The 19,069-nt window shown below is 44.7% G+C and overlaps 1 protein-coding gene across 1 annotated transcript; it reads right to left on the bottom strand.

Moving 5' to 3' along the window:
• Positions 1-6,538: 6,538 nt before the first annotated feature.
• LOC142837158 (uncharacterized protein C2orf78 homolog) lies at positions 6,539-12,393 on the bottom strand. Its single transcript, XM_075952122.1, has 3 exons — positions 12,387-12,393; positions 9,656-10,417; positions 6,539-8,406 (listed from the first exon to the last, which is right to left on the bottom strand). The coding sequence occupies exons 1-3, from the start codon at positions 12,391-12,393 to the stop codon at positions 6,539-6,541; spliced, it is 2,637 nt and encodes an 878-aa protein (XP_075808237.1).
• Positions 12,394-19,069: the final 6,676 nt, after the last annotated feature.

Here is a 19,069-nt window from a genome sequence, read left to right as displayed (position 1 = left end):
ACTGCATTTTATGAAAGAAATTAACTGAAATCCACATACCCTGTCAATGAACTCCTGAAGTCTTTAACTCAAAATGACAAAAATCTTAGTTGTGCCAAGTGGATAGGTGAGAGCAAACTAAAACATAGACCATGCTGTGTTCAATAATACACTCAAGTAAATTCAATAATACATTCAAGTGGATGGGTATATGATGGCCATGTTCTTGTCTTTGAGTCAGTGTAAAGAGATTGGTTTGATACTACCAGATGCGTAAGAGCTGTTATGATGTGCGCTGGCCCCATGAGAATCCTGAAAACTAGGAGCTGAAGGGACTTGTTGTATTATCTAGATTACAAAATTCCATGTGAGGGGATCTTTGCAAGCTGCAGCGGAATAGACTGCCCTCCCTATTTAGAGAATCTTCTTAGTGTGTGACTTTGCACAAAGGCTATCCCCTGATAGAATTGGCATTGGCAGGTCTGCACAGAGACTGCTCACATGTGTATGAAACATTTCTTATCGTCGGTGGTACCGTGGTATCGTCACAGTGCCTGAAAATTATGGATAGCATCTCCAAGGAGAGCAAAAGTAAGTTAGAGAAGTTGAGAAATGGGACCCCGAATGACTAGAATATGGCACTCACTGAAGCCATATGCCTGCTATATTCTATGTCCCAGAAATGATCTTAAGACTCAGGAGATGCTGGTCAAGAAACTCTTCAAGACCTGCCAAAAGATGAAGCTCTTTGGATCCTTTTATTTGGTATGAGTAAGAAGTAGATGATTGTCCCTCTGTTTCAGTTGTAGGATATCTAGAAGTCAGACTTGGACTGAACTGTAACCTCCCTTTCTGCTAGCAGGCTGGCTTTCATAGAAGGGAATTTTTATGTTGTGCCGTGATGTACAACAGAATCTCCTGTGGCTCAGAGGATCACAGGTCACAGTGGGAAGGGAACTCCTACTGTTTTATTGAAGGGAATGGATGGGCCTTTGTATTTCCCTTCTAAACCTTTGTGCTTCTGCGTGAGATTAGTGCAGCTGCAGGTGTCGATGGAACTGCTCCAGTCTGTCTCCTTTCTCGACTTCCTTTTCTGTGTGCTTTTGGTGCTGATGGAAAAACTGTAAAAGCTTTGGCTGCTGATACTCAGTGGCTGTGGCTGCTGTTGTGGTGAGATGATTGCCTCTTATGCCAAAATGGATCATGCAGAATGCAGTCCATCCAAATATCAGGGACTGTCATGCAAGCAGGAGTGCAGTGGTTTGTATGTAAGAGCTAATGCACTCAGGTAGAGCAGTGTAGCCTGGTTTTTTACCCCATAATAAAATGACTATCCCATAGAGATGTGTTAGCTAAGATCAGTTGGACTTGATCTTTCTAGATGGTACAGAATATAAGAAGTGGAGAGTTATCTGAAAGTTGGGGACTTGCAAGTATTGCTTCCGTAGGAGCAGCAAATCAGTTGGTGGGTGTAATGTGAAGTATTGTACCCTCCGTGTATTTCAATATACAGTGTCTTTAAACACCAAAGCAGGTCTACCACTCTTCCTGTCCATGGTGTTCCAAGGCGTTGGATGGATTATTGCTCTGCACATTGCTGTATATTGCAGTTTGTTCAGGATTAGGATATCTGTGTTAGGGCATGAACTTGGTGTCCAGTAGCAGAGCAAATGATAAGAAATTTGTGATGTTGTACACAGTGGAACTCGTTACAGTAGAAACAATGAATGCAGTCAAGGTGATTGCAGGAGAATCCTTGGAACTCGAGATAATTATATTGTACCAAATGTATCCAGTCCCACAGAAACATCTTCTTATCCTGTCTCACTATGTGGATTTTTGGCGACACATCTCTACCTATAGACATTCATGAAATTGTAAGCAGTACTATAAAGCAGAAGAACATTTCCTAAGATATTTGGTGAGAGCTAAGGAATGGCCAGGTAGTGGGAACTGAGTGCTGTTGTCAGTATACAATATACAGAATAAAATCTGTTCATTGAATAAATAGTACAGTGAGACTTAAAGTCCATGAGAAGAATTCAGTACATCTTTTTGTCAATTGCTTTAATATGTAAAATAATTCCTGAGCTTTGTTCAACAAGTGTTATTCTACAAGACACTTAATTTGAAAACATAAAGATTAAAATAATAATCTTAACATGAATGTATATCCATTCAAATGCCTTTCTGTTTTTCTGAGGAGTACAGTGAAGCCCAGTAGACTCATGGGGTCCCAAGTTCTGTAGTTAAAAAACACAGAGAGAGTGATCAAACAAGAGACCTCCCTAAACTATTGCTTTCCTTCATTCTCTTGTAGTCAATTGTGCCCCTGTCAGGATGCTTGGATACAGGTTGTGGGATCCTTTCGTGCTGGCTTTGTTATATTTATCTAGACCAGTGACTCTGGACAGCAAATAGGCTTTGTTAGAATGGACAGTATTGTGTCTACACAGTAGCTGGGGATTGCCTATTGAGAAAATACAAACACCATAAATATCTAGGGACTGGTTGAATACATTCCTTGAGTCAAATCCAGATGTTGTACTATCTGGAAGTAGATAGGCATTGTCAGAAGTCCAGCCTACAAGTGAAACAAAGGTACTGTCAGAAAAAAGAATCTGAGTTGAGTTGCAGTTGTAAATCCATGCAGCTAAGTCAATACATTCAGTTCAGTCTCTTGTGATTTTAGGTCAGTAGCAAGAATTGCCTTGGCCTACACATGGACTCTTCATCAAATCATGCTGGGAAACCTGGTGATCCACATGTACAGAAAGAATCTTGATTCTACCTGGATTGTTGAAGCATATTTTTAGTTCCAGCACTCTTGAGGCAGGGACTCAAAAGACAGAGGAAGCGGCAGAGGCAGAGTCTAGCAGATCACTGAGTTCAAGGCTAACCTGGTCTATGATGTTATTACCAGGACATAGAGCGCTTTGGAGAGAACTCTCTCTCAAGGAACTAAAAGAAAGTGAATAAATGTCACCCTGCGAATATCCAATGCCACTTCCCCAGAGATCAAAGTTCAATAAACTCTTGTAATAATAGAGGACAGAGTAGCAGGAAGAGTTGACAGAGTTCAGGGGAGGCCAGTTTTCTTCTCTCACTTCCCCCACAAGAGGTGAAAGCCCTTCCCGGACTCCCGTGTGTGCATGCTGGGGTGGGTTCGAGGCTTTTTAAAGCTGTGGTGGCTGAGCACAGGTGGATTCCTCCTCCTTTGGGTCCTGGGATGGTGTGCTTCTCTTCTGACTTGACTCTTCCTAAACTGCTTCAGCTCCTCTGTTTTCTTGAAGCTGTTTTCTCTGGTCTTCTTGGTTTTGTCTTGCTCATGAGCCCCAGCTTATTCCCTCCTGATGACTAAGGAGTCTTTGCATAAGGATGCTGTGCATCTCTGAATATGTTTAATACATTGAGTTATTTGAAAAATCATGGAAGGTGAATATCTGGCCCCGGTGTAGTCATGTCAGCAAAGTCTATGCTGGAGACCATCACAGTGTGCATGTCCAGGCTCATGATGGCCAAAGGTGCTGCTTAGCAAGGAGACATGGTCAACAGCCAGCTTCTGCTTCAGGGTGTTAGGGTCAGTAAAGCAGAGCGTGTGCTGCAAGTTGGGGTGTGCTAAAGGGAGAAGTGATGGGACTAGGTTTCCTGTGTACCCTTAAGGAATCCATAAGCATTGATAGATTGGCTGTCATCTCATTCAAATTCTTTTCCATCCCCCCCTCCCCAGGATTAGAGCTGTTGGCAAGAACAGGAATTCTGGAGACCTTTGGATGGGGGCAGTCAATGACCTGTCCCTATCAACAGGTGGCGTCCTCATCTGTGAATGCAGGGTGGAATACTAGCAATATTGTGGACTGCAACTGATGGACTGTCTGTCCTGAGGTGTCAGTCCCACGGACACCCCCTTCTCCAACACTGAAAGAGCGTCAAGGAAGAAGTTAGTGACTGGTAAGTGAGATGCTCCCCTCCTTCTGTGCCCTCTCCACTTAGGCCCTTATAGTGATGGGGAAGGCATTCCTATGATCTCTGTTTGAGTAGCAATTTTTCAGAACAATGAATCTGTGTGGAATTATAGTTGTAAGCGCAAGCAGTTCAGCCTCTGTGACTCTTGGTAGCTATCAAAAATGTACTGTTGCTAACATACATCCTCACATAATCATGGTGGGGAAATCGGTGACCCACATATACAGAAAGGAAGGTGCTTTCACCTGTGATTTTGGTGCATTCCTTTAGTCCCACCACTCTTGAGGCAGGGACACAGGCAAAGGCATTACAAAGGCAGTGTCAGGCATATCTTTGTGATTTCAAGGCTAGCCTGATTAGTGAGGTCAGTTCCCAAATATTCAGTGATATGAAGAGAAACATTGTCTCAAGAAATTAAACTTATAAATAAATTAATTCTATTTCTTATGTGTCACCCCATACAAGGTTAATGCCATATGCCTCAGAGGACAATGTGTTACAAACTCTGAAACAGTTAGAGCACAGAATAGTGCAAGGAGGTTAAGATTCAGGGACAGGTCAGGATGGAGGAAAATATCAGGCGATCAAATGTCAGTTGATCAATGGTTGCTCAGGGAAGTAAAGGATTCTTTGCCAGCAAGAGAAGCCATTATTTGAGGGTTTTTTCTTGAAAACCAAGTGAAATCTTTGCTACTGATAGCTCAGTTAGAAGATTAATATCTAGACGATTTAGAATTAAATAAGTAAATCATAAGAAAGAAGACAACACAGGTATTAAAGGGGATAGAAAAAGACTGTTCTCACAGATTTTGGAAAAACTGAGGGTGAGTACATCCAAATGTTCTGATTCAGGAGGAATCAGGGAAATGCATAGTGAACCTCCAGTGGATGCCATTCAAGGCCGACTAGAAAAAGTGACCAATGCTGCTAATGGGAATTCACAGTGAGGAATGCTATCTACTGCTGCTGGGGATTGGACGTTTTCCATCCTGACTGGCTGTCAGTGTTCCGGGACCACCAAAGCCTGCATCTGGCCCACCCCATGGTTCATGTGCACCTTCCCAAAGAACTCGGTACATTAGAGAGGCACTTGCCCGTCAGTGTTGATTGCAGCACTGTCTACAGTACATCAGGGAACCAGGCATGGTGTCCAACAGTGTTTCCATGGGTGAAAAACATGTGATGTTTGTAGACAGTCAAGTCTTTGCAGCAATAGAGAGGCTAAGGTTATGTTGTTTGCATTATGTGTACTCAACTTGGGTGTGATGAGATGGCTTCTTAGACAAGAACACTTGATTTTCTCGCAGAGTCCCCAGGTCGAATTCAGAGCACCTCATGATGGTTTTCAGTCTCTCTTAATTCCAGACTCCAGAGACCTGATGCCCAGATTTGGCCTCTGTGAGCACTCCACACATTTGTTACACAGTAGCTCATGTGGACAACACACACACACACACACACACACACACACACACACACACACACACACAAGAGAAATGAACATGTTAAATGGATCATTTCAAAGATTGATACAATTTGAGATAAACCCAGTAATCCAAATCAACCCATATCAGAAAGATACTTGCCTTGAAGAATTTCTTTCAAGGTAGGATCTTGATTATGCATACATGGACTCTATGTTTCATATCATGAAAATGCAGGCAGATCTCTATGGCAGAGTACTGATGTTTAAAGGGCTCGTGTTTGAGGTTCATAATGGGAGAAAGTGTGGTGACAGCAGGAGTGTGTTCAGTTTACAGTATACACTCTAGGAAACCTACCATGTTTAGTAACTCTGACACGGATAATCACACAGAAACCACATTAATTACAGTACTGTTCGGCCAATGACCCCAGCATATTCCTGGCTAACTCTAACATCTTAATAAAGCCAAGTAATATTAATCTGTTATCACTGTGAGTCTGTGACCTATTGGCAATGTTCTGGCATTCAGGCATCTTTCTCCTTCGGCAGCTACATGGCATCTTTTTGAGTTTGCCTGCTTTCTCTCTATATCTCAGCTCGAATTTCCTACCTAGCTTTGACCTGCTCAGTCATTGGCTGAAACAGCTTTACTCATTAATGACCAATGGTAATAAAACATATTGACAGCACACAGAGGGGACTCCACATCATCCTAGGATCCTGAAAATTAAAGTCCAGGAAAATAATCTTATTGCCACTAGAGCTTTTTGCTACAGCTTTAACATTAAATAAGTAGTACCACTGACTTATAGCATATGTTGTATCTATGTAACATGTATTATTACATAACTAGGAAACATAAATTAATAATAGTAAAGTTCTAAGGAAGACATCAAAGCCCTCTCTATATACTGATAGATAAAATCACAGTCTTAAGTTTCTACAGTCAATTATAGTGTCTTCAAATATTTATAAATTTATAAACTATGTCTTTCCATTCATATATATGCATATATCTAAATATTATTCTGCATTACTATGTATGTATCTACATATCTACACATTAGGCTAAGCCTCTAAACTTCATGTATGCATGAATATCTATGTGTATCTACATCTTACCTGTGTATGATGAACAGCGTTGTGTCCCAAAGGTTTGGGCAGCACTTACACTGCATAGCCATAATATCTCGAAATTTCCATATCTTTCTCCCTCTGAAGGAAAAGCTGTGGTTTTCCCAGGGAGGTACACTTGGCAGCATTCTCTCGCTCCTGTTGAGCCCGCCTCTTCATGGCCTCCCTCTCTGGCCTCTGCTCTTCAGTGATGGGCTGTGAGATGACTGGCCCTGGAATGTCCACTTTCCTCCATGGGATGGGTTGGCAACTGAAGTCTAGCAGCAGGTATTGGGTTTTAGCTTTGGGAGATGAGAGGGCCTTGTTGCTGGCAGCAGAAAGAGGCTCCCTGTGGAGTGAAGTGTGAGATGATGCTCTGTAGGGTGCAGGCAAAGAGGCAGCCGGCTGAGGCCCAGGGCAAGACTGGATGGGCTTGGTTATGTTGGCTCGTGTGGCACTGGTGCCGTTTGGCAGAGCTGGCTTGTCAGAGGCCATCAGTGATGTGCTGGCAGGAGCTGGTTGGGATGGCTTGAGCGTGGGAGGCTGAGCTGAGTGGGAGTGAGGCCTCACTGGGTAAGCCACAGTGGGCCTGCGTGAAGCCAGGCAGAGGAGCTTTCTAGAAACAGGTTTGGTTTGAGGCTTGTCCAGGACTGGGAAAGGCAGAGGTACTAACTTGACCTTCCCAGGTTGGGGAAGCTCATACTGGGATGGAGATGGACACCGCTTGGGAGCACTGCTCCCTGGTCTCTGAATCTTGCCCAGGCTTTTGTCAAGGCTTTGGCCCTCACGTGGCATATCCAGCAGTGATGTGGTATCAGGACCCATCCTGGGATCTTTGTTGCTGCTGAAGTTCAGCAGAGCCCGGGAGGAGGAGACGCCAGTTTTCCTCTCACTCTTCTTCCCCAGTGGGTGAAAGACCTGCACGGACTCCAGCATGTGCATGCCGAGGTGAGTTCGAGGCTTCTTAAAGCTGTCATGGCTGAGCTCAGGTGGATTCCTCTTCCTCTTGGTCTTGGGGATGGCGGGCTTCTCTTTTGCCTTGACTCTGTGACTTGATGGCTTCAGCTCCTGTGTTTTCTTGGAGCCGTTTTCTCTGGTCTCTTTGGCCTTTTCTTTCCCCTGTGCTCTTGCTACGCTGGGCCTCTTGGGTACAAATATCTGAGATTTGCTCTGCACGTGGTTGGCCGTGTTGTCTATGGTCCCAGGATCATCTTCCTTCAGCATATCCTCGCTATGGGTTCTGGCCTGAAGAGCTCCATGAAACACATCAGAGACTTTCTGGCTTTTCTTTTTGCCTAGTTCAGATAGTCCATTAAAGATGCTGGTGCGTGACTGGGCCTGATCCCTCCTGATGTCTTTGGAGTCTTTGGTTTGGCTTGCTGTGTGATCTTCCATTTGGTCAAGGTCAGTGATGGAGTTTAAGAGTTGGGGAAGGTGAATATCTGCCACCAGAGTAGTCATGTCTGTAAAGTCATTGCTAGACTCCATGACACTCTGCAGAGCCTCAGGGTCTTCCAGACCAAGGCCACTGTTTCCCAAAGTGGCATTTTGAGAAGCTAGCTTCTGTCTCAGGCTCCCAACATCACTGTAGTTCAAGGGCTGCTGCATGCCGGGGTATGCTGAAGGGAGGGGTGATGCGTCTTGGTTACATTTTGTGCCCTCATAGGAATCCAGAGGTGTTGATTGCTCAGCATTCATCTCATCTGCATTGTTCTTCTGTGTCTTTTCCAGGCTTGGGGCTGGAGGCAAGGCCAGGAATTCAGAAGGACTGTGCATGAGGGCAGTTAATGACCTGTTCCCACTGACAGGTGCTGTCGTCATCTGGGCATCCTGGGTGCAGGCATTGCCGAGGTCTGGACTCTGTAGCAGACACAGTGTCTGCTCTGAAGGTGTCAATCCCAGGGTCATCTCCCTCTCCACCACTGAAAGAGAGGAAGTTCGAAGTCAGTGCCTGGTAAGTGAGATGCTACCCCGCCCCCCTTTCAGTGCACCTGAGCACTGAGGCTCCTACAGCATTGTTACAGGCATTGCTATGAGTTCTGCTGGAGGAGCAGGGAAAGCAGCCCTCTTTGGAGACACATAGTAACTACTCATTTGTTTCTTCTGACCGTGTGATATCATGTTTTCTTTTGTGATTGTGTGGTGTGTACATGCTTAGTGATCATGGGGAGGTGGTAGAATTCCTTGGTGTGTGCTCTTCCCTGTCTCCCATATTTTCCTTTGGAACAGTGCCTCTCATTGCCTTGGGAGTTTGCTCTGAGACAGGTTGTGTTGCTCACTATTTCCTAATCTTACTCATCTCTACCAGTTTCTTTCTGTTCATTGTATTACTCATATGGCCTTGAAGCCTGGATTTTTATATGAGTTTAGGTATCCATATCAGTTCCTCAATTCTGAAAGGCAAGCAGTTCAAAAGCCCTGATATTCCTTAAGCTCCACATTTCACAGATTTTTTTTGTTAGTGATGTGAAAATGTAAGACTGTAGTAGCTTTGAGCTTCAACTTTGTAACAGAGAACATGTCTACATAGTCTTGGCCTTGGGTCACTGCTGAAGATTCAGAAAGAAAAAGAAAAAGAGAAAGTGGAAGAGAGATCTAGAGGAATAAAAGAGACAGAGGCAAAGACAGAGAGAGGTTGATCGAGACAGATAGGGCTAGATGCTTCATTCCTACTTATCAATATTACACAGGTCAAAGCAAACTGTCACTACATCTTAAGTGTTAGAGAATGTCACAGCAGACACTAGGAGTGTGGGAGAAGACCTCCTCTAGGTCAGATTCAGGGTTCCATTTCTCTCGATACTAGTTTCAACTCAGGGGAAACTTAGTGATACAAAAACAGAAAAAAAAATTCTTGGTGACATCTAGAATCTGGAGACATAGATTAGGAAGGAGGTGATTTTAGTGAGCTGGTACGTGGGGCTGATTAGCCTTGTCAGTGAAATGCGTTCCTGTGGTGTGGTCCTTGGACATGTCTAATGAAGGTTGAATGTCACTCACTTTCCTGTATTCTCTCTCATTATAGAGACTGAATATAGGGGTAATAAGCCTGAGCCACAGCCAACATGTCAGGACTCCCATTCTTCCTCTGTGTGGACATCCACTTCTGAAAGGTAGAGCTGTGTCTCCTCTGAGGGCTGATCTCACACCTCTCCTCCTGGCTTTACTCACCTTGAAGACTGGTGTCTGGCATGGTTTGAGCAGATGTGGGCCAGTAGATGGGAGAGGTGGAGAAAGGTGTTTGGATGTTCATTGGCTGAATCTCCTGTAGTGCCATCACCATCTCTGGGTGCAGAGAGGAAGCCTGATTCCCAGAGCAGGACACAGAGCCATAGGCCTGCTGGCACTGCCAGAATTCTTCAGCCATCGGAGGACCCAGGCTGTTCTGGTCATAATAATAGACCTGACTTCCATGCAGGTAGCAAGGTGCCAGGATATATCGTTGATCTGGTAGATTTGATGGCGTTGCCTGTACAAGGCAGGCAGACAGTGTTGGATAGGATGGTGGTAATGCATTGATATGGAAAGTGGTATCACACTGGGCTGTTATAGACCGAGACGAGGGGATGGTATTCTGGTCAATGACAGTTAAAGGGGCATCCAGGAACGGAGCTTCCCTTCTGGTGGTGCTTTCTCTGAGATCCCAGTGGAGAACACTTGGATAGAAAAATGTCGAAGTAGAGATCTGGTTCTGGTCAGTTGGCTTAGTCAGCATGGTCGTGCCAGCTCGTTGGTAAAGACAGGCACTGTCCGTGAGCTGCTGGCAGCATGTGCTGGAGTCTGATGACAGGAGCCATGCTGAGCTCACAGCTGGGGTACAGACCCCATAGAAATTGCACACACTTCCTGCTGAGGGTGTGGCATTCCTCAGCACAGGCACAGAGGGCTGCAGAGCACATTCTGTCCCAGTGAAAGGTGCACTTTGGCAATTTTCTGTAGGAAGCAAGAAGAGAGTTGGAAAAATTTGAGATGGAAGCTTTCTATGCCCTGGGAGGGACTGTGTTATCTCCAGGTTGTACTGAGTGGGAGAGTCTAGCATCTATGTTCCCTTACATATCTCAAGCAAATGGGTTAAGATCGATCGGTGGTGCTATGTAGGATGACAATCACTAGATGAACTGTCTGCTTTTTCCTGTGTGGGCATGGAAATCCTGGTCAATCTGCCTTAATCCTCACTCAGATCTAGACACGATGCTCCTTTTTCCTGATTGTAATATAATAATGCCTGTTGGGACACTTCCTTGCAAATATATTCTACAACAGAGGTTATTATTGGGAAGAGACCCATAGGCATATTCCATACCTGGAACTTTGTCCTGTTCTCTGCAGATCTTACAGTATAGAGTGACCTAAACTCACTCTACGTTGATCAGTCTGGCTTTGAAATCACACAGACAGGTCTGCTTCTGCCTCTAAAGTGCTGGTGCTGGAGCCCCTGCCATGACCACCAGGCCAATCTCTATTTTATTGAGTTTTTTTCTGAAATGATGTTTAACAAATGTGTAAGGAATTTAGGTAATTATTCCTTTCCCCTCTCTCTTTTTTTCCCCTTGGATTTCTTGTATAAATAGGATCTCTTATAATTTCATAACTTTCAAGCATTATTCAAATATGATTTCAGAAATACAACCTACTGACAACATTTCTTCTTGTTTGCACCAGTTTAGTGTGTCCTCTTGAGAATGCTAATGTTTTATGGGGTTCATCTCTGAATATGATTGCTTCTCAATTTAATATCTGTTGATTAAATTGTTTTCTTAACAGCTCCTCAGTAACTGTTAATTTTTATATCTCTTCTAAGGGGGAATCCTTGTGAGAATCCCCTCCCCCACAACAGCGTGTCAGTTGCCATGGTCAGACTCTAACTGACTGGACTTCGCAGCCCCAGTTGATCCTATCCAACACCACCAGTGCACATGAGACACGGGGAACTGGGCAGAAAGTGGTCTGGATGGAGTGCAAGAGTAGGGACCAGATCAGGATATTCTTTCTATATGTGCCAGGGAACCTTTGTACAGACTAATCTGAACAGTTACGTTTGGTTAAACATGGCTTGGGAAATGACAATGCCTTGTCTGTTTTGATTATAATCTGGTCGTCTTCAACATTGTGTTCTAAACTACCATTGTTGACCACCAGGGTCCCCTCTGCAGTGTGCCTTCATATATTTATATACTTTTAGACCCGTACTGTGTTTGCCCCCTTCCCTGACTTCCTGTGGGTCTGTCCTTCCAGCAACACTGTCAATATTTCTTTCAGTACAACAACTGCCTTCTCAGATTCCACAGTCCTCTTATTCTCTTCCACTCTCCATGTTTAATCCAGGGAAGTCCAAGTAACTGCACAACATGGCAGTCGCCATTTTGTCCATAGTCAATATTCATTTGGTGAGTATAGAGAGAGGCCAGTGTAGAGCTAGTTAGACTTGAACTGACCTCCATCCCACCCAGTTCTCTCTATGTTGTGATTATAGTTGTGTGCCACCATCCATGGTGTGACCGATACTGTTAGAGTCGCCCTGAATTTTAAACTAAGACTGGAAAGAGTAGTGGGGGGAGACTGTCTCATCAGTGGTGTGGAGTGCTAGATCTCTGCGTGCCTTGTTCATTTTCCTGTGTCTCTGTAGTTTAATACCATCCAAAAGGGCCTGATTTTATTCCCTGGTCACTTTCCTCTGAAAACCCAACAGTACACACCCCAAGCATAGTGACACTGTTCACTCCTTGAGGTGGATGGAAAACACTTGAGAATAAACTTTCTGTCTAAAATCACATACTTAGTAAGAACCAAAGCTAAATGTGATATCTATATCAACATCAATACTATCCACATTCAGCAAAGATTTACTAGTATAGTAAAAGTCAGTGGAGAGGATCACATGTTTTAAAGTCTCTTTCCTTACCTGACATGGTCAAGGGGAGAGGATTAGCAATCCAAAGAACAATGGAGCAAGATAATCGGTCGGCTTTGTCTGATCAGCTGACCTCAGTGGCAAGTGTGTCCAGTATCAGACAGCACTCACTGGTCACTGGTCACCTGGACCTGTGATGATCCAAATTTGTTTACAGTCATCACCATGGAAACACCAAGATTCTACCAGGTGCTGGTAGGGTTGGAGGGAGAATGATGTCATAAATGAGGCAACAGCCAATGGGAAGGCTCGATTCCTAACTAGAAGATGGGATTGGTTGGAGAAGATGCCAGGAGACCAACAGTAGCCTTGGAGGCTGGGGTGTGGGCTATTGAAAGAGGCAATCAAGGCATGGACGTGCCACTTCCCATAGCGTTTAGTCTAGGCTATCATGGCAGTGCTCTTATAAGGTTCACTGATGAAGCAGTGTATAATGTACATATAATGGGTCACCTTCCAACAGAAAGTGTCCCATCAGCCTACACTTACATACAGTGAGTAGTCTCGGGCAGGAGGGAGAACTGCTGTTGAGGGAACTCAGGTGATAGGCCATTCCAGTCCGTCTGGCTTTTGTGCCATCAGCATCTGTCCATGACCCAAGGAAGAGATCAAAGTGTTCCTTTGTGACTATGTGCAAGGTCAGGGCTCGGTGTGCTGCGTGCATGTTGATGAACTCTGAGACACTTGTCTTCTTGTTGCTTCTGTTATTCTATTTTGTCTTGTTTGTCTGTCTGCGGGATTAGAGAGTGGAGACTTTACGCGAGACACCCGGCGATGCGGGGTTAGGACGGAGACACAGACACGCGACCGTCCCACGTGGGTGCACTTTAATGTTGGGGGTAACAACAAGTAAGGGACAGGTGTGCAGAGACAAAAGGAGAGAGGGGCAGAGAGAGAGAGAGAGAGAGCTCGTGGTGACCCCTGTTTTTAACGGGGAACACACGGGCGTCTGGGAGAAATGCCCTGCGCCTTTGCGGCTTCCAGTCCAGGGGGATGCTGGGAGCTGTAGTCTGCAAAAGGAACAACATTTCACCCTTTTTGGTTTTATTAAAAAATTGTGGGGGGTCTTAAAGGGTAGGGAATGGGGGCGTAGCCCGGTCTCTCATGACTGCTTCCTGCTGGCTTTGGGCGTCGAGGGATCCAGGGAGTGTCCAGTTATTCTGACGATGTCCTTTGGGCGTCGAGGGATCCAGGGCTCTCCACCTCATGATCCTTGCAAGGCAATCTTTCTGTGGAGAGAGGGCCCGTGGAAGCATTCAATAAGACATTTCTCTCTCTCACTTCTGGCTGGATGTACAATTTAATGTGTGCGTATTAAATGCTTCAGTAGTAGACACTGCTCCTTATTCCTCATCTTCTGTTTTCAAACTGAGGGTGGATAGTGAGTTGGCCTTGACCTCTGATTTCCTATCAAAGATGACAGCACAGAAGCTCACACTGTGCTTCAATGGGTGGAGCTAAGGCATGTAATGCTGGACTGCTCCGTGGTCCTGCGGTTTGTGGAATGTGGACTTGTGATTCTCTGTGTGTGTTGGGGGCAGGCTCTGATGACACAGCAGTTGTGGCATCTGGGGACTCTTGCTGGATGCAGTGCCTGCTTGTATAGGAGGGTAGCATATGGACCTGCTGTGGACAAGTCACAAGGATGGAGTCACTGCTGTCATCGTGGCAGCTGTGAGAACCAATGCCCACTCACTCATCATGGTCCACCCTTGGCTCCCTCTCTCTAATGAGACAATGCAAATATAAATCTTGTGTGTGTGTGTGTGTGTGTGTGTGTGTGTGTGTGTGTGTGTGTTTGAGACAGGGTCTCATACTGTGTAGTCCAGGCTGACCTGAACTCACTATTGACTTTGAACTCATGGTTCTCCTTCTGTCTCAGTCTCCCAAGTGATTTGACTACTAGTATGAGCCACTATAACTAGATAAACAACAAATACTTATGAACATGTTTTTTCCTGTGCTGAGAGTGGGTGCTAGGGCTTTGATGATGTTAGGCAAGCCTCTCTACCACTGGACTACACTTTGAGGCCCTCCTTGTGGTTTTTGAGACAGGCTTTTTTATGTAGCTCAGGCTGGCCTGGAACTCATGATCCTTCTGCCTCAGAGGTTTCCTGAGTGCTGAGATTAAAGGTGTGTGCCACCATACCCAGTGACTGCTAAACACATTCTATGCAAAGCAGTGTCATCACCATATGGGGATGTTTGATGGCTCTAATGACAATTAGGTAGGTAAAGTCCCAGCTGACAAGGGTTGTAGTACACATAAGAAGTGATAGGTTGGTGGAGGAGGGGCTGCTGAGCTAGGAAGGTGGGAGTGATCTAGGAAGGTCATGAGAGAACCTTCCAGTAGAACAGAGACAAATGCAGAAGATAAGGCTGACGTGGATTGAGGGACAACAGAGAGAAAATCCCACAAAGAACTCAAGAGCAAACACTGAGAGTGGAGCGGTGCACACTTGAGGGTTCCAGAGCGGACAGGACAGGTGCTGGGGAGGGGAAGCATAGCACCATCAGGAAGGGACCTGGGAATTCTGGTCAGGAGTATGACTTAACATCAGCTTAGGGGAAAGTTACTTGTGGGTTTTAAGTGAAAGGATGGCACAGTCTGAGTCCTTGTTTACACGTGGCTGACTATGGAGTCAGGGAAGCCATGGGAGAGCTGGGGCTGGGGCTGGCTGGGCAGTTGCTGTGGGAGGATGAGGTCAAGAGATAGGACGTGAGCAGAGCTGGGAGGAGACTTCAGTTCTTATTGATGTCCAATAGGACTTCAAGAAAGGTCGGATGTGGTTGCGGACAAAGGAGAAGAAGCAAGGCATAACTGGATCTTGTACCTGAGTTTCGGAGGCAATGAGACAATTCCATGGGGTGAGGGTAGATGTACTTACATGGAGAGGTCAAAGGGCAGTGTTTTCACACCAGCACTCAATGAGACTCTACCATGGGTCAGGTTCCCTCTAGATAACTGGGGATCCAGAATGATCAAAATACAGGCTTGTTACCAAGCTTTTAATCGAACTTGGGGGAGGAAGACAATGAAATCATATTTCCTCTCTGCTTGAAAATATGATTGTGAGAACTTTAGGTGAACCTGGGATTGTGGCCATGTGACCAGATAGGGAGGGAAGTTGGAGAGAAGTCCAACAATTGGAATGAGCTCAACATTTACGTTCTGGAATATAAAGGTCCATTGAAGGACTCTAAGAGGGAGTGGCCAAGAAGGTGGTGAAAGTTAGGAGGGTGGGAATAGAGAGGAGTGCCCGGGTGAGGAATGGTTACTCCTGCTAAGTAAGGGGGTCAGAGGAGATCAATATGGGGAGACAGCCTTAGGCTTTACAAAGATGCATCACTTCGGTCAGCTGGTGAGTGGATGGTGGAGGTAAAAGCAATGTAGTGTTCTACATCTCATCCCATTCCACACTCCGTCCCAACCATCCTGCCTTATCCTAGTCAGTCCCATTTCCCCTGCTCTATCATACAATGTCATGACCCTCCCCTCTCTAACACTTCTCTTTCTCCATTCGTTTCATGCTCCCCATCTCCTTCCTCTCTTCCCTACCTGGAGCTCAGTCCAAGGGAACACAGACAGAATATTTTCTGTAAATGCATATGAAAGCTGAAGCCTTTGTTCCTGAGTACCATCTTGGTGGCCGGGAAATATCTTTGCCGAAATCTCCTGGGACACAGAATGGTGAACCCTCGGGGTCCTGTCCATTCTGGATTTCCTGACGCTCTAACACTTTTTCTTTTGGAGTCGTCTCTGTTTGCCTACTTAGCAATGCTTGTCCTTCACAGCTCATGAGAAATTACCAAGAAAGTTATTGACTCTAATTTTCATTTGTCTAGCAGTCTTGTTAATGTCTATTTAAGATGTCCATTAAAGGCCTGTGAGGTTAATTAAATGAACAATTCCAATACAGTTCTATTAGAACCCTTTCTATTAAATTAATATTATAGACATTTAACAGATATCTTAATGAGGCATTATAGATAAGAAATTAAGGCAAAAGCCATTGTCCAGAAAGTGAGCCTTTTATTACAGTTGATGTATTTGGGGAAGAATCTTCATGTTTATTTATTCAGAATCTGACAGCCTGGTCACTGGATGATCCTTTTCAGCATTTAGAAAAGACTGGCCCAAGAATCTATGGTCAAATCAGATGTCAGGACTGAGAGACTTAGGTGCCATCTGGAATGTACCATCTTCAAATACTGGTGAGTGGAGAAAGTAGGTGATGTTACACAAACACATAGACATGTGAGTTCCATTCCTGGGACCTGACTCAGTATGGCTGAAGTGCAGCATAGGACAGCTGCTGCAGACATGTGCCTGCTTATGCCGCTGCAGGAATCCCAGCAGCCTGATTGAGGAGGCCTTCATGCAGTCAAGTTGTCTCACTTGACAGATGCTAGCTTGGAGACCCTGAAAGATTTCAGGTGTTGATGAAAAGATCAGAATTTTGTAATCTGCTCCATAGTTTAGAAAGTTAGTAGAAGTTCCTGATGTAATGGCGTAAATGAATGCAAACAGATTGTAAAATATATACACAGCTTTAATGGGGAAATTAGACTTACAGTACCAGGGTTCCCGCGGAGAACAGGAAGCAGAATGGGCGGCTGTGTGCACGCCCGGCAGATTTATAGGTAAACATTCGCTCGAGGTGGACACGCCCCATAAGGCTGGGCTTAACCCTACATCTCCCCCTTTTGTCTAAATAAGACAGAACTAAACCAAATACAACTATAACAAATAATAAATATAACAAACAATATTGAGAACAAAAGTTTTGCTAGACATTTTATCTCAAGGAGTCTAAATGTAGAGAGTAACAACAATTATATAATCTTCAATTCCGTCAAAGATCTGAGAAGGGTGATGGAGGAAGGTCATTGGCTAATAAAGGAACTGCCTCAGCCCATTTTATTGGTTAGGACATAGGTAGGGCAAACTCTGACTCTTTTACGCATGCGGTTCATGTGGTTTGCAAGCATAGGCTGCTGAAGCTCGCTTGCTGGCAGGGACCTTGAAATGCCATGAGGCTGGAAAGCTAAGGAATGGGCTACATCTAGCCTCAGAGAGACGCCATGCCCCACTCCCGGGCAGACACACGCGATGAAGCTCCGACCTAGAATCTTCCCGGTAAGACCGGTGCTCACAGATTATTAGAGATGGGTTGATCGGGATATCTGAATTAGCCAGTAAGGGCTGGAGCTAGAGGGCCAAGCAGTGATTGAATGAATACAGTTTGTGTGTAGTTATTTCGGGGCATAAGCTAGCCGGGCAGGCGGCTGGGGTGTTGGGGACGCAGCCCCGCCGCTCATATTACTACAAATGACGCCCAGACGTGTGGCTAACTGAGTCCACAGAAAGCCTGAGAAAGCTTGGAAAAGAATAGAGTAAAGCATGTTTCTTATGGCAATTTCTTGGGTCTGCTCTGCTTGCTAGAGGCAAGCAAGTGCCTCATCTAAGAGAGGCTTCCTGACTCAGCTTTAGCTGCAAAGCCTGCAGCTCATTAAGAGGTCCTGCCACGAAACACTTAAACGGTGTTGATGAAAAGCTGAACACATGCTTTTCGGTTTTCAGCCGTAGCAGGAAAAAAAAGCTGTGCCGTTTAAAAATGCCGGCTTTCTGGGCTGTTTTGCCAGGGCAAACTCTGACTCTTTTACACAGGCGGTTCATGTGGTTTGCAAGCATAGGCTGCTGAAGCTCGCTTGCTGGCAGGGACCTTGAAATGCCATGAGGCTGGAAAGCTAAGGAATGGGCTACATCTAGCCGGCAAAGCCACACCTTTAGTCCTACTGAGATTGCTTGGTAAATTAAAGATTCATGTGGTCAGAAAAAGAGAGATATACAGTAAAAAGAGAGATTCAAAGACAAAGAAAATTTTTAAATGATTTACAGCGTGTTAAAAATATATGCAGACTAAAAGTTGAAGTTCTTAAAGCAAAAAACAAAAAAAAGGAAGACAGTTGTTGTGTGTCGTAGTACACACCTTTAATCCCAACACTTGGGAGGCAGAGGGAGATAGACCTCTGTGACTTCAAGGTGTGTTAGCACACGCCTTTAATCCCAGTGCCTAAAAGGCAGAGACAACAGATCTCTGTGAGTTCAAGGTGTGGTAGCAAACACCTTTAATCCCAATGCCTGGGAGGCAGAGACAGGTGGATCTCTGAGAGTTCAAAGACAGCCTGGTCTACAGGGTTATTCCAGGTCAAAGATATACACTCAAAAAGCAAAAAGTTAACCTAGAAATGTCACAGCTTAGATTCTTAAGCGCCTAGTGATTTAAAGGTGCAAATCAAACGTGCTCCTGGATAGTAAAAAATTGCAGATTCACAATAGGACAGATTCAGACCACTAAATGAGTCACACTGTTGGATGAATGTACGTAGGCTTGGGAGAGAGAAGAAAAAGAATATAGAGAATAAAGTTAATGGTTTAAAAAAAAGGTAAAGTCTTTAAAGAGACAGAATAAAGTAAAGCGATAGAGTAAAAATAAGCCACGTAAAAATGGAAAATTCACGGAGAGTCTGGATTATGTACATTGTGTTTTCTTTAAAATTTTTTTAAATATTTATTTATTATGTATACAATATTCAATCTGTGTGTGTTTGCAGACCAGAAGAGGACAGCAGACCTCGTTACAGATGGTTGTGAGCCACCATGTGGTTGC

The sequence above is a fragment of the Microtus pennsylvanicus genome, chromosome 17, assembly GCF_037038515.1.
Source record: "Microtus pennsylvanicus isolate mMicPen1 chromosome 17, mMicPen1.hap1, whole genome shotgun sequence".
In the NCBI taxonomy this organism is placed as follows: Eukaryota; Metazoa; Chordata; class Mammalia; order Rodentia; family Cricetidae; genus Microtus; species Microtus pennsylvanicus.
Note: the sequence above shows the minus strand (reverse complement) of the source record. Positions and strands in the feature narration are given on the sequence as shown.